The 14,980-nt window shown below is 44.9% G+C and overlaps 1 protein-coding gene across 14 annotated transcripts in view; it reads right to left on the reverse strand.

The window, feature by feature from the left end:
* Positions 1-14,980, reverse strand: part of dctn1b (dynactin 1b) — a 35,242-nt gene that overhangs the window by 7,116 nt on the left and 13,146 nt on the right. For 5 of the 14 annotated variants that reach the window (XM_034576746.1, XM_034576755.1, XM_034576747.1 and 2 more), the window contains exons 5-23: positions 14,461-14,505; positions 10,639-10,656; positions 8,447-8,467; positions 7,255-7,425; positions 5,419-5,616; positions 4,700-4,904; positions 4,426-4,504; positions 4,172-4,331; positions 3,967-4,071; positions 3,025-3,216; positions 2,824-2,940; positions 2,514-2,666; positions 2,094-2,254; positions 1,623-1,791; positions 1,440-1,508; positions 1,048-1,260; positions 679-840; positions 277-408; positions 56-184 (exon numbers count right to left, since the gene is read on the reverse strand). In XM_034576746.1, the coding sequence (XP_034432637.1) occupies positions 56-184; positions 277-408; positions 679-840; positions 1,048-1,260; positions 1,440-1,508; positions 1,623-1,791; positions 2,094-2,254; positions 2,514-2,666; positions 2,824-2,940; positions 3,025-3,216; positions 3,967-4,071; positions 4,172-4,331; positions 4,426-4,504; positions 4,700-4,904; positions 5,419-5,616; positions 7,255-7,425; positions 8,447-8,467; positions 10,639-10,656; positions 14,461-14,505 (2,499 nt within the window). The remainder of the gene's footprint in view (positions 1-55; positions 185-276; positions 409-678; positions 841-1,047; positions 1,261-1,439; positions 1,509-1,622; positions 1,792-2,093; positions 2,255-2,513; positions 2,667-2,823; positions 2,941-3,024; positions 3,217-3,966; positions 4,072-4,171; positions 4,332-4,425; positions 4,505-4,699; positions 4,905-5,418; positions 5,617-7,254; positions 7,426-8,446; positions 8,468-10,638; positions 10,657-14,460; positions 14,506-14,980) is intronic. The other 9 variants (XM_034576751.1, XM_034576750.1, XM_034576748.1 and 6 more) reach the window with 9 other exon arrangements.

A 14,980-nucleotide genomic window follows, 5' to 3' on the forward strand; every position in this document is an offset into this window, starting at 1 on the left:
CTTATATTGTGAGTTTATCTTTTAGTGAGTTTTTAATTCCTCTGCTTTTCTCTACCTTGATCTTCAGAGACTTCTTCAGCTCTTTGATGACCGTTTCTCTGTCCTCCAACTTCATGCCCAGACCCTCTGCATCTGTGATTTCTGCCCGAAGAGCCGCCGCTCGCACCTCGACAGGCGGAGGATTCTGGGAGACGACAAAGAAGAAAGTCACATCCTGCTTTAACAAAACCGGCGCAGCCCCCCCGACCCCGGAGCTACGTCTTCATGTGGCGTTACCTTGTTCTGCGGCTTCTCTGAGTCGTACTCTCCCTCCTGCATGGCGGTGGCCATCTTGTTCATGGTGGCGATGACCATCCCACAGGACTGGCGCAGATACTCGTAGGGGTTGGCGCCCTGAGATCCATAGATCTGAAAAGTGTAATAACTTGTATTGCTTCATATGATTTAAGATCAACTGTCTCCATACTGTAGTTACATTCAATTTCAATGGATCTTAGTTTATAGTCGTTACTGGAAACCAGATTTTCGTATGAACTGTCTCATCACACGGTGAAACAAGTGATTAGAGATTATTCAGTTTTCTCAGTTAATTGAACAGAAACTTTCCATGAACATCTTCCTCATCATGGACCTCGTCATCGTTGTTCTCATCAGTGTTCCACCTCGGGACGCACGTACCTGTTCTCCCGCCTTGAACGCCACATCCTCCAATTTGACGGACGCCAGCCCCTCCTGTTCACCGAGAGGCGACATCATCTGAGCTCCGGCTGCTGCCACTTCCTGTAGCACCGCCACCAACCAGGTCAGGTGCTTCCTGCACTCTGACAGCGTGTCCGACACCTGCAGTGGGGGGGGGGTCACAAATCAGTGTGGAGAACATTCTCAGCGGGGGAAGAGGAAACTGAAAATAATTTTCAATAAATAATCCTCCATTCTACATCAATAGAAATACACAGAATGAAATCCAGTAATTTGAGTTTTGACTTGCACCTAAAATCTTCACAAAAAAAACCAACATAAATTTGACAGTTTGGTTGCCATGGTTACCTGTTGGCCAAAGAGGAGCGCGGCCGGGATGCCGGGTGCGTCGGTTCCCGGCATCCGGCGGCGGATCTTCTTGCAGAACTGTCGGATGTCGCTGCAGGACGTCTCCAGGTCTTTGAGCAGCACGGCGAGGTCGGCCTTCTCCTGACCCGCATGCAGGAACGCACGCAGGCGACCGACCTCCACCGCCATGCAGTCCAAGGCACTCTGGGTAAACTGCACATGAACACAATGGATATTAAAAAAAAACACAACTCAAAACAGTTATTTGGTTTTTAAATATTCACACACAAGCTAATTGCTCCAAAGGGAAGCAGAAAAAGTCGAATATAACTTTTCCCGTTGTTCATGGGATCTTTTTTCTCTCGCAGCCTGTTAGTTGTGTTGTTACTCACTCTGATGTGATCGGCGAGCTGCATGGTGCAGTCTTCACTCTGATCTGCCAGATGGATACTGTACAGGTGCTGCGGAAAGAAGCAGAAACTTAACTTTAGTCATTTTCTACATCACTTACTTTGCTCTGTGTGTGTCTGTGTCTGTGTGTGTGTGTGTGTGTCGGTGTGTCTGTCTGTGTGTACCTGATAGTATTTGATGGCCTTCGTGAGCGGCTCCACGTTGACCGTCTCGTCCAGCTGATCTTTGTGCAGCAGGTCAATGAGGAAATCCAGCGATCGCTCGTGGACGCACATCTCAGGGTACAGAGCGCCGATCTTTTTATAGACGTCCACACTGCACTGAGACAGAGCTCTGACACACACACACACACACACACACACACACACACACACACACACACACACACACACACACACACACACACACACACACACACACACACACACACACACACACACACACACACACACACACACGTGAGGAAGATTATTCTTTGTGTCTCGTGCTCAAAACTGGAGAAACTGGAAAATAAAGTGAGTTGGGTGGTTTGAAACAAAATAAGTACGTTTAACTTATACTACTTGAAATGTATACTGTTTGGATTAATTCAAGAACACAAAAGTAAATATAGACAAGCACACAGTGAAACTCACTGCTCGTATTTGTGCAGCGTGGCCTGCAGCAGGCTGAGCGAGTAAACCAGACCACCGGCGAAGCTCAGCTGCTCCCCGACGGCGCCTTTCAGTCCGGCTCGCTCCACACAGTTTTCATTCAGGTCAAACTTCTCCTGGGCCTGTTTGCTGATCAGCTCAGCCTGAACACACAAATCACAGGGTGAAGAAACAGATACTTGAACTGCAAGCAAACACAAAACTGAGTGACAGTAAATGACACTTTCTATATTCATGTAAAAATCAGATCCAGTACAAATAAATACAGATATTTGAAAAAATAGGATCTTCTGTAACTTGACATTGTTTTTAAATCTAGAAAAAAATGTCTCCGTCATCCCTCCGACTTCATTTCTCTCCCGTTCCTCCTCCTCGCCACTGACCCGTCATGGTGGCGTTTACCTTGCAGATGAGCCGGGGGATGAGCAGCAGCACCAGGATGCAGTCGTGGTCTCCACCGTGGCGAAGGAAGGACTCGGGCATGAAGGAGGTCAGAAGAGAAACGTGTCTGTTGGCCTGACCCACCTCCGTCTTCCTCAGCTCCATCTCGATGGCCTGGACACAGACAGAGGAAAACAACTGACAGCTCACACTGGGTGTGAACGTTAACTGTGGCTCCTCACAGCCGCACACGAGCAGGAAGGACTTTCCGTCTGGTACTGAGTTATATTTTCACGTTGTCACTCTCCTGAGAGCTGTTACAGTTTCTGACCTTGGCGTAGGCCTTCGTCTCTGCAAACTTAATCTTGAAGTCAAACAGCTCCGCGGGCGCCTGCTGCTGCAGCTCCGCTGACGCCTCCTGCTGGCTCGTCAGCTCCCTGTTCACCTCCTGCAGCGAAAAGCAACAGGCAGATTAGGGAGAGAGCGTCCAGTGAAACCATGTATGATGCAACTATGTGATTCCTTCCTGTACCTGTAGGTGAGCGGTGAGCTCGCGGTACTTCTTGATGGTCTGCTGATAATCTGCGACGGTCTCTTGAGCGGCTTCCACGCGTTTTTCAGACTCTCGGACCTTCGATGTTCCCAGGTCCAACATCTCCCTGAGCTCCAGCTCCGTCTCTCTGGCGTTCTCCTGCAGCTCGTCGTTCATCTCGTTGATCGATTCCTGTCGGACGGACACGACCGACACACACGGTCAGAACGTTACTGAAATCATTTGATGACCTTTGTTTGGATAAAGGTCAGAGTGTGGCGGATCATCGCTGTGGTGTTTCTGTCCGGTAGCTCCAGAGATAATCTGGTTTCTGCAAGTGGCCCTGACGTCGTCACTGCTCACCCTGAACACTCAGTTGTCAGTTTATTAGGAACACCTTGCTAACATGAATGTAGTCCTGCTTCATGATGCTCATCTATGCCGTGCCGACTCTGTCTGGGACCAGAATCTACAAAAACAATCGTGCTGTACCGAAGAAGACTTGAAACTAGAGACTGAGACCATGAACTCCTTAGAAAAAAGTTTACCGCCCCCTACTGGTCATTTGAGGAAGTGCAGGTTTCAGGCACTTCCCCATTGGCTTCACTTTCCGGACGCCGTCTATATGGTGAAATATCTAAAACTTCTATTGTGACTCAGTTGTTCTGATCAAGGTCAACTCAATAATTAATACAGTGGGAACAAACACTAGATGGCAGAACATGCATATTAATGACTCGGGTCCATATCAATAATGAAATGAGTCAGCAAACTTTAAGAATGTTTGACCTCATCCTGTTAATACATATAGGAAGAAGGGGGGGGATTTTGATTGATGTATTTTTATCTTTAAATATAAGAACTGCATCAGCGTTGTGTTTTCGTTCAGCTGTTCAGATGTTAGCACGTCTGCCTCTTCGCCCGGTGACTCTTCAGACTCACCAGGTCAGTGACCGTCTCCCTCAGCTCCCTGACTTTCTCCTCCAGGTCCAGGTTTCTCTCTGTCAGAGTCTCCACCATCTCCTCTGCTCCCAGGGCTGCGTCCACCTGAATCACAAGCACCATCAGCACAGTAATTTATGTCACTGCAAAGCTGCGGCACCACTGAGGCAGCAGTCTGTATTGATCACACAGCGGGAGCGCCGACCTGTTCTTTCAGCTCGTCGATGGTCCTCTCCGCCACCGTCATCTCCTCCTGCAGCTTCTCTTTCTGGCTCCTCAGAGAGTCCAGCTCCACGTTCTTCTTCTCCATCTGCTTCTGCAACTTCACATGCTCCTGCTTCTCCGACGACGACAGATCTCGCATCCTGAGTCAAGGAATTAGAAGCATCGTGAATGACAGCAGTGCATGGTGTGTGGCCCCGGTGGAGAAGTGGAGGAGAGGATGAAAGTGAAACCCACCTGACCAGTGCTTCTTTCAATCTGCCGTTCTGCTCCTCCAGCTGTTTCACATGGTAACTGGAGGCAGCCCCATCTGAACCTGCGACAAAGACACAGGGTCACACACTTACACTGACATCTACTTTATCTGTGTACAATGTTTTCTGTTGTCATGAATGAAATTGACAAATGATATAAAACAAATGCAGGAGATTCGATGTTTCTTCATGTTCTCTCACAAATCCCCTCTTCCCATTTAGAGACCTTTCATTTCCAGTTGAATTCCCCTCAGTACCTTTCTCCTCGATCTCATGCTTGAGGATCTCCAGGTCCATGGTGAGCTCGTCCACTTTCTCCTTGTGAGAGTCGACCTCGAGCTGCAGAGACTCGGCTCGCTCCTCGGCCATCTCCTTGTCCAGCGTGGCCATCTCGATCGCATCCGCAGTGTCGGACATCTCCTCCACGTACCGCTCCTTCGCCTCCATCGCCTCTTTAGCCTCCTACAGAAACGAGTCATAGAAACAAATCTATGAAATGGACATTTTATGGTAATTCTTCATTTAAAAAGGTGGAAATATATTTGTGTTCCTGCTGTTGCTGAATGGGTGTGAATGGCTGTTCTGCCATTTATCTTCAAATAACTTTATTCATCTTGCTTTGTCCCATATTAGTCGAATTTAAGAGGTTCCTCCACCCCGATATTATTGGATTAAAAACATATTGAAAAGCACAAATTATCAAATATAATTATCTTTTAAAAACTTTTTATCCAACATCATGTCTTTAGTACATAGTTAGGTTCTGTTAACATGTTACTGTTACACACTTCTCTAAATATCTGCCAGAACCAGTTTACACTAAAAGATTGTTTTTATTTACCCTCATCTTCATCAGCTTTAATCTTGTCATTTGTTTTTTTGTTTGTGGAGCCATTTACAATCATCGACTGACGTCTTCATCAATCAACCTCGATCATCCATCCCCTCATCCACTCATCCATCTGCAGCCTCTTACCCTCTTGGCCTCTTTCAGGTGTTTCTGCAGCTCGGCCTGCTGCTCCTGCATCTTGGTCTTCCACTCCTGCAGCTGCTCCAGCTGGATCTTGTGCTTCTCCAGCTCCTTCAGCTTGGCTTTGTCCTCCGTCCTCTTCATCTTCAGCGTCTCCAGCTTCTCCTCCAGGTCCTTCACCTGACCACGGAGGGCCTCCTCCTCCTGTGTGACGCCCATATGGAGGAGAGGACGACATTTGAAAATGGAGGATTTGTGTTGGATTTAATTTGATGTAACATATATGTCAGGTGCAGGAAACTGAAATAATCACAAGTTAATGAAGGGAAAGCTTTAACCCTGCTCCATTTTCTATGTTAATGTTCCTTTAATCGTTTCACATTCCTCAGGGTTTTTTTCTGTGAAACATGAAAGCGTCTCCGTGTCTCTTCATGTGTTACAAAGCTTTAATTTCACCTGCCATGCACAAAACTCACCTGTAGAGAGGAGAACGACACACACATGCCTGAACCGGAGAGGATGCACTTAAATACGCGCACACACACACACATAAACCACACAGCAATTAACAGGAGTTCTTAATTCAACCCTGCTACATGTGAAGTCACTCTGCATGTGACGGAACAACCTCACACCACGATCAAGTCTAACAGTCACACCTTTTTTACAGCTTGTTAAAATGTTAGAGAGGAAAAACAACACTTCAACATCAAGTGCCAAACATCACACCACTTCACTGCACCTGCGTTTCCATAGTGACATCCTCCTGAGGGGGGGGGGGGGAAATACAAATCAGATGGATTGTATCTGCTTTATAATTTAACACCATATGGCAGCTGTTTTTTTCAGAATGTGAAAATCCAAGAAATGTGACGTGTGTTGTCTCCATCATCAGCTCAGACGACACACGAGAGATTCAACCCATGTTCCCGATGAACAAAGAGCTCACAGACAATGAGGAGCACGGACGTGTGGACACTTAATCGGGATTAACTGAGCTGCACGTGAGAACTAATCACTTCATCCACTGCGGTTCGGTCTCATTTCGGAGAGTTCACACATCCTCTAGAATTCAACTTCACTTTCTTTTAATCAAAACACCAGCAGGCATCAAAAACATTAACTTATTATAACTTTAAAACTAATATAAATATGTACTGTTGGTGTTCCTCAGGCCCTCGTCATTTCAATATATACACTAGATATACTACACATATATTAAATATCAATAATATATTATACTACACATCTGTCTCTTCAGATGATTTCTGTCGTTCTAACAACTCTGTGAAATACATTGATGATTAAAAACAAAAGAATGACATTGAACTTTCTCCAGCCCAGTTAAGGACAGAATCTGTGAACTGGATATGAAACAAATAATCCGCTAATCGACAGGAAGCTATTTGGAGAGACGTTACACAGTTGAGGCCTCCAGCTTCTCTTTCTGACTCGACAGGTCCTCAGGACGACGTGAACACAAACTGACGGCTGTGTCAAAAAATGTATATTTAAAGAAGCTATAGCAAAAATATGTCACATCTGATTTTACTCCTGCATCGCAGCTGGTGTCAAATGGTCAAATAAGATGGCGCATTACCATGTGTCATTCCTCTGCATGTAATTATCTTAACTAGGTGTTAAGTTACAAGTTGCACATATTTAAAGGAAATCGTTTTCTGAAATTGTAGATTTCCAGGATTATCCCAGTTTCTGGCGGATTTAAGATTTTATTCAGCGACAAGCTGCGTTTCCCTCTTCACGCTGGAGGTCAAACATGAGATCTGTGTTGTGACACTGTCAGCGGCGGTGTGAACACAACCTGTGACTCTGGACACTGACCTTGCTGGGCACGGGGGCCTGAGGTCTCCCCGGGGAGGGGAGGGTGGGGATGATCGGAGCAGCCAGGGGGGTCTGGGCCGGCGTGCTGGGCTCGCTGCTGCTCATCTCTCCGGCCGAGGCCGAAGCCGAGCCGGACGCCGCCCCCTTCCCACCGGCAGGGCGGCTGGGCTGCTGGAAGAGCCGAGCAAACAGACGGTAATGAGAACAACTTAACTCTTAACAAGGATCAGAGTATGAATGGCTGTTGAAGGATGTGTTGGAGGCCATGATGGAGGTCGTCTTCTCCACGGTAACGGCTGCTCTCAACACCTGGTTGTGATTAAATGCTGTTTTCTGTCAAACTGGATCATCGCTCTCACCTCTGTTGCATGTGTCTCATCGAATATGCTTTCTGATCCTGGGTTTTGCTCCTATTCAGGATATCACATTTACATGGATCATAGAGAGACCTGCTTGTTTCCATCTCTATATCATGATTATAACATTATCCATGTTTCTGGAACCAGGATACTGTTTCCTGACATATTCAGGACGCTGCACTAAAGAAAGCTGCCGTTTCAACATTTTTTAAGAATATTAATTTCTATTTAAGAAATCACCAAACTGATATTTACAGCGATGTACTTTTTCTTGCCATGTTTTTAGATGATTTACTTTCGATGGACCTCCATGATGACCCCAAAAAACTGCAACAGAAACAATTCTCAAACCTAAACACAGATGAAACTGTTCTGGTGCAAATTAAAACAAAGTGACCGAGTTGAACAAAAGTAACAAAAAGCAACTTTACACGAGTTTTAATCAAAAAGAAAAACGTTAAATCAAATTAAAACCACATGATGAAACACATGAGAGATAGAATCTGATGAGGACAAACTTTAAATGTGAGAGGCTGCAGTTTACTGTGTATTAAACAAGTGATGATCGTCTAATGAAAATAACAAACATGTCTCATGTACTGTCAACACACACACACACACACACACACACACACACACACACACACACACACACACACACACACACACACACACACACACACACACACACACACACACACACACACACACACACACACACACACACACACACACACACACACGAAGTGAGTCAATGATCGCACAGATGAATAATGCTAACGAATAGAAATGTGAAGCCCTGATGATGAGGATGTTGAAGACTATCGGCTCACCTTGGGCCTTCTGACCGTGGTCTGGGGAGAAGATGGAGGAGAAGGAGGAGAAGGAGGAGAAGGAGGAGAGATAGAGGAGGAGAGGAAGCAGGAAAAGGTCAAAGGCCATCGAAGGAGGAGAAGAGGGAAGGGAGGGAAACAAGCAGCCAGAATTAGTGATTCAAGGCAGAGTTCATATTAAAAACGGGAAATCACAGACATGAGGATAAAATGGGTTGATGAAAACGTATATAAAACCCATCTCTGCTGAATCCATCATCATGCAACATCCCTGCTGATCTTTCTCCGCCTCATCTCCCCCCCCCCACGTGACCAGAACCCTCAGCAGCGACATGGACACAGAGACTGGTACGGCCGCTGTGACCTAAATGACGGCATTGTGTCTCTGGGAAACCGACCCGGTTCATCAGAGTCCAATTCTGTTGTGCACACTAGACAGCGCAGGGATAATGACTTGTTCTGCGGCTGTGTCGCGTGTTTCAGACAAACCAGGCGGCAGGACGAGAGGATTTTCAAATCCAGTGGGAAACATCCACAGTTTGTTCTCGTCTAATCTCTATAGAATCTGTGCAGCAGACCTGGATTACATTGTTTTAATCAAATACCACGGAGGGTTTACATTAAACCGATGGAGGATTGAGAGGAATTGTCGTACAGGACAACGCAGTGAATCTGAGACAATGGAAAAAACCAACTGTTTCTGGTTATGGTTCATTTTTATCAGTTAACTCATATTTTGAAGATCAAATGGAAATGTTGAGGCTTATGAAATCTTTCCAAATTCAACTTGTAGTCACGTCAACATGGTTTTTTATGCTCAGCAATCGTCCCAACAATATATAATTTATGATTTCTCTGTATAAATGTTCCAGCCAGAAATAAAACCTACAAGTAGCTAAAAGTGGTAAAGTTACTTTTGTGTGAAACATTATATTAGAGTTTACTAAATGTGATGAAAATGTATTTTACATTCCACTTCAAAATCCTTCCTTAAGCTCAGAGACAGCGGTTGACAGAACTATCTCACCTCATGATGATTTTAATCAGAGCTGCAACATTATTGAAGATAATTATAGTATTTCAATGTAGAAAATGACTGAAAAAATTACTCTGATAATATTTCAGTTGATTCATTATATTATTTAATTTACGTTTAGGCATATTCAGTCTTTATTTCATCTATGATTGGTGCCAGATTACATGGATCTTTCCAGGAAACATACATTATCAGAAAATAATTAAGTATTATTTATATTGGACCTGGTGAGGATGGTTTGTTTCCTCAATACATATTTTTATACTTTTATATGAAGAAAAGTCAAATTATTTCTGCCATCTGTGTAATAATTTAACTGGAAATAAGGTTTTTTTCTTAGTCAACAACACACATCATGTAATCCAGGTCTCTGCAGACACTTATTCCATTCATGTAAAAAGATCTGATGTCTTTCTCTCTTCTCTTCTACCTTTTACTTTCTCTCTCTCTCTCTCTCTCTCTCTGTCTGTCTGTCTGTCCCTCTCTCTCTCTGTCTGTCTCTCTCTGTCTGTCTGTCCCTCTCTGTCTCTCTCTGTCTCTCTCTGTCTGTCTGTCTGTCCCTCTCTGTCCCTCTCTGTCTCTCTCTCTCTGTCTCTCTCTGCTTCGCCTCAGGAACGCCCATCGCTTTGGCTCGTTATCGCTCTTTATTGGATTAGAGCTGGTCCATTCAGCAGAAATTAGCCCGAGCTAACAGCTGTACCAAAATAAGACCGGACAGCCTCCTGAGCCGTGGTGTTGTGCTACAGAATGAACTACACTCCACTCACATCAGCCTGTTTGCTACACCTGCAACCGAGGGGGGGAATGATCTGATGACGGCAGAGAGCGGCTTCTGCACGATGAGGACACATAAAAGATAGAAATACAAAAGAAATCTCCTGCAGACACATGCATAGGCATGAAATAAATCAGCAAATAAGGCACTGAATTAGCAGAAATTAGCACAAAGATCAAAATAGAGCTGCAGGAACACTCCTGCTTCCTCACTGGGAATCGCAAATATCACTTGACAGGAACGACCCAAGCACGAAATATGGATTAACTGAAACTTCAAGCATGACCTTTACAGCGGCTCCGCCAACAAATCAAATGAAGGGTGACAGCAACAACAGCAACAATATCCAACAGACAATAACGATCATATGGAGTTCTGTACCTTCCGGGGTGCAGGAGTCTGTCTCATCATATTTGCAAGAGAAGAAGACACACACAACAGACAACAGAGTCACAGAGAGACACACACACACAGACAGACAGACACACACAGGGGATAAAACAGGCAGAGATGCTCGATCCTCAGAGACAGAAAGACAGACAGCTCCAGCCGAACATTCAGACAGACAGGCAGCCGCTCAGCCTCAGAAGCTGCAGTTGTGCAAATGGCCGCTGTGATTTTCGTTTTCCCAGGCTCGCCCTCCCTGCCTGTGTCCGTCCCTTCCTCCCGATATCGTCCTCCTTTATGTCCTCTTTCACTGTTCCTCTCATAATCCGTTTGCCGGAGCCCTCGCTCGGTGCCTCCCTTTTCCTTTATGCTCCAATTAGGGCTCTGGCATCTTCCTGCCGCAAGCCCCCGACCTGCTACTGTTCATAGGAGACGCCTCGCCTCCCCTAACCTCCACCCCCACCCACTCTGCTTATTGTGGATTGTCAAGCCCAGCCAGTCCCCTGCTCCTGCATTACATCACTGTGCACCCTCCTCTTCCTCCTCTCCCCTCCCTCGCTGCTTCCCCCGTGATCGCTGCTGCTCGCCCGCTCATCGCCACCTCTACCACAGACAGACAGGGAGGGGAGGGTGACAGCATGTGTGTGTGTGTGTGTGTCTGAGTATGTGAGACAGAACGGGGGGGTAAACAGAGGTGAGAGGGGAAAATGAGCAGCAACTGATGCAAGCCTTTTCCGTCGCCTAGCAACACTTGCAGATCGCTCCTAACAGGGTTCATCATAATGATGCCGAGTAAAACAAAGAGAGGACCCACACATGATATGGATTTTCTTAATTTTTATCAATTACATTTTTTTGAAATGCCATCCTTCTTGATTTAAAAACTGGTGACTTCCTAACATTGGCTAAAAGCGTGCACCATTGTGTCTCCATATTTACACCGTGACCACGTCTCATCACTCGCTATGACAACAGGCTTTTGAAATCAGACCAATCAGGCTCACGAGCGACTCTTCAGAACAGCTACAAGCACGTTAGCAATCAGACGACATGTTGTTTGAACTAGTTCGTAAAACGATCACTGAAAACAATTCAAAGCTCTGGACTACAGACGGAAGAATAACCTTGGATGTTTGACACATTTCTATTCTCACCACGAATATGCTCTTATTGCCCAATGCAGTAAGACGTAAACACAACGGTTTTCTGGGGCTTTAGAAGTAACACCGATCGTAGTCCGACGAGTTTTAAGAGGTTTCTGGTGTAATAAAGTGATTTAATGGGTGAATACATTCCTAAAAAGCCTGGATCATTTGAGTAGCTATCGTAATATCTTTCCTCAGCTCCACTAATCTCCTTCCCTACACCAACAGCTCAGCAGGAAGAGCGAGGGATTCAAGAGGATTAATTCAGTGAGGATACTCTGATTAGCTATGAGCTCTAAACCCAAATACTTTGACGTCATAAACGTGAAAATGGGCGGAAGTAATTTGTGATGAAACTCAGTACGGCTGTAGTAAACACAGGCGGTGTACGGTTTCTGTGTAAGCGGATATACGAACAACAGTAATAAATTAAAAACTGATCATACAAAAATCAAAGTCTGGGGTTTATTATGAGGAAAATAAAAGTGACGTCAGCGTCCGGGCTGCTGAACCAGACAGAAAAAGGGTTTGCGTATCCATTACACAGCAGCTGCAGGGAAATCTGTCCTGTTCAAATATTAATCACTCTCTGTAATCCCCACTTTCTTCCACTACACCGAGTAATGGGTGAGAGAGAGAGACAGGCGGAGAGACAGGCAGCCAGAGAGGAGGATGGGACGGGTGGAGCTGTATCACGTTTCTGCTTTCCCAGCACACACACAGTGAGGATCACGGTCTCCGAGGTCACAGCTCTGCAGCCTCACACCGGACAAAAGGGGATCAAATTACTGCCCAAGAAGCAGCAACGCAGCAAAAACCCAACACGCTCAGCTTCAGCTCAGCTTGAGTTCAGCTTCAGTTCATGTCGTTATTTTAAAAACTTAACATTTAGGTGTAAGATCAGTGAAGTTTGACTCATCACTGGCATAAAAATACATTTTAAAACCAGATAATCTGATATATTTTGTGCCCGGATGCAGGAACTTTTTATTCAGCACCTTCTTTAACAATGTGAAATGTTATCTTTTGACATTTTCACAGAAGCCAGTGATTCATGGATCTTGATCAGGCTCATTTAGGGGACTAGCAATAAAAATATGGATCTAGTGGATTTAAATCTGGTTTCATTAGGTTGATGTTGTTAACTTGCCGGAGGAATGTGCTTTCACTTTATGGCGAAACACTCAATTTAAAAGGGAGAGTTTATTCTTCCATAATGTTGAGTGTTATTAAACCTTGTATATATCTGCAGACCACGACTGAACTGAGCCGAGGGCTCAATGTTAAAAGTCATCCTGCAGAGCGTGTGTGCAGAGCAGGAGACGATCAAGTAGACCCGAGCTGACAGGGAATCGTTCCTCTGCAGGTCTGGTCTCTGCAGGCGGGAGGAGACGATTTCACCTCGGTCACCATCTGACATTTTCTACAGTGCAGCAGAGGAACGTCTGTGTGTATTAGTCAGAAGAGGAAGACTGGTAAAGAGCATCGGACCGTCAGCGTGGACATTGGGATGATTCCTCACGCGGCTTAACATGAAACGTCCAAGTCACTGGGACATTCAATTTCACAGCGTCTTTAAACAAGACGTAACGACTGGTCAATGCTGTTGTGAGGGGCTGATTAACACAGCTTGGACACAACTGAGGTACAAAAAAATAAAACAAAATCCTACATGTCTTTTAGGAGTAAAGACCCATACATCCACTGTTCATGCTTTAATTTGATGTTTTCATCATTTTTTCTCTGTATCTAAACAACGATTTTTGTGCTACACACTTTCTATATCACATTTTCAGCAGTAGAGCAACAATAACAAACTATACATTGTTTGCTTGAGTTTTACAGATTTTTCCCAAAGTAGACCAAATTCAATATGATAGGACGAAGGCTTCAAACTTAAATTATTCATAGATATATTTACGATTAACTGATAAATACGTCCCTGAGGATGTTAGGTGATATCTTGACTTGTTGTACCACAGTCAAAAATACTAAACTTACGATGACACAAACACTTAAAGTAGCTCATCCTCACATATTGAGAGGAACGTAAATGGTATATTTAGCATTTTTACTCATCAAGAGATTGATTATCACCAGTGAAACCAGTCATTTTAACTGGTGCGATATCACAAGAGGGAACAAGTCATATGGGGAAACAAACGTGTGCAGTGAAGCCTTCAGCTGCTTTTTCATACAATCTCCCAGAGCCTCTAAATATCTCATCAGAAACTTTCTATACCTTCATAGACACTTAACTACAGCTAATTAAACCTGCGTCTGTGTGACACAGGGAATTTGGGAAACCATGACGACAAAGCCATTTTTTTCCATTTCACTGTGTTATTGCAACATGCTGTAAAATGCACAGAAAGCAGACGGACACTGAGCTGCACCGGTGCAGACAGACCAGAGCAGAGAGCACGGTGAGGTGACAGAGGTCGAGTGGACGTGACGCTACGCACAACACGGGCATCAACTTTCTCTCCAGTGGCGTTCCATTCGCTCTCACATGAACACAGAGCAGTTATTGTGACGGGACCGGGGATGGAGGTGCGGTGAGCTGAGAGGACTCATGGGTGAATGAGGGGTGGGGCCTTGTTGCCATGCAGCACAGAGGCCAATCAGAGCCACGGGTACGACACTCATCTTCATAACATCACAACTGTACCGAGGTTAGAGAAACATGCAGCACCTTTTTGGGCTTCACTCCTCGCTGCGTGATCGGAGGGGAAGGAAAGAAGGGAAGGAAAGAAGGGAAGGAAAGAAGGGAAGGAGGGAGGGTGAGGGTTAAAGGTCCAGTTTGTCAGTGACATGCGGCGGGCGATGGGGGGGTGTGGTTGGACGGTGCTCATATCCCAGTCAAATATACAGATCAGTATATTTTGACAAACACTTCTCTGGCTCACTCACATTCTTCCTTCTGCTCATTTTCACACAAACCACAAACAAGTGAAATCCTATTGAAACGTGACAAACGTGTTAGAATTTGTTTTTTTAATCACACAAAGCTTCTTTATATCAATAAGACACACATTCTGGTTTTTCCTTCTAAAATACTCAACACAGTAAATCAACGTTTCTACAGTAATTGTTGCAGTGACTGCTTTTGATTTTCTTTCCGTGTCACAGTCAAACTAAAATAAAAAGCTCTTATGAATAATTTTGAGCATTTCTGTACAATTACTCAT

Source organism: Hippoglossus hippoglossus, chromosome 22 (assembly GCF_009819705.1).
Source record: "Hippoglossus hippoglossus isolate fHipHip1 chromosome 22, fHipHip1.pri, whole genome shotgun sequence".
Lineage (NCBI taxonomy): Eukaryota > Metazoa > Chordata > Actinopteri > Pleuronectiformes > Pleuronectidae > Hippoglossus > Hippoglossus hippoglossus.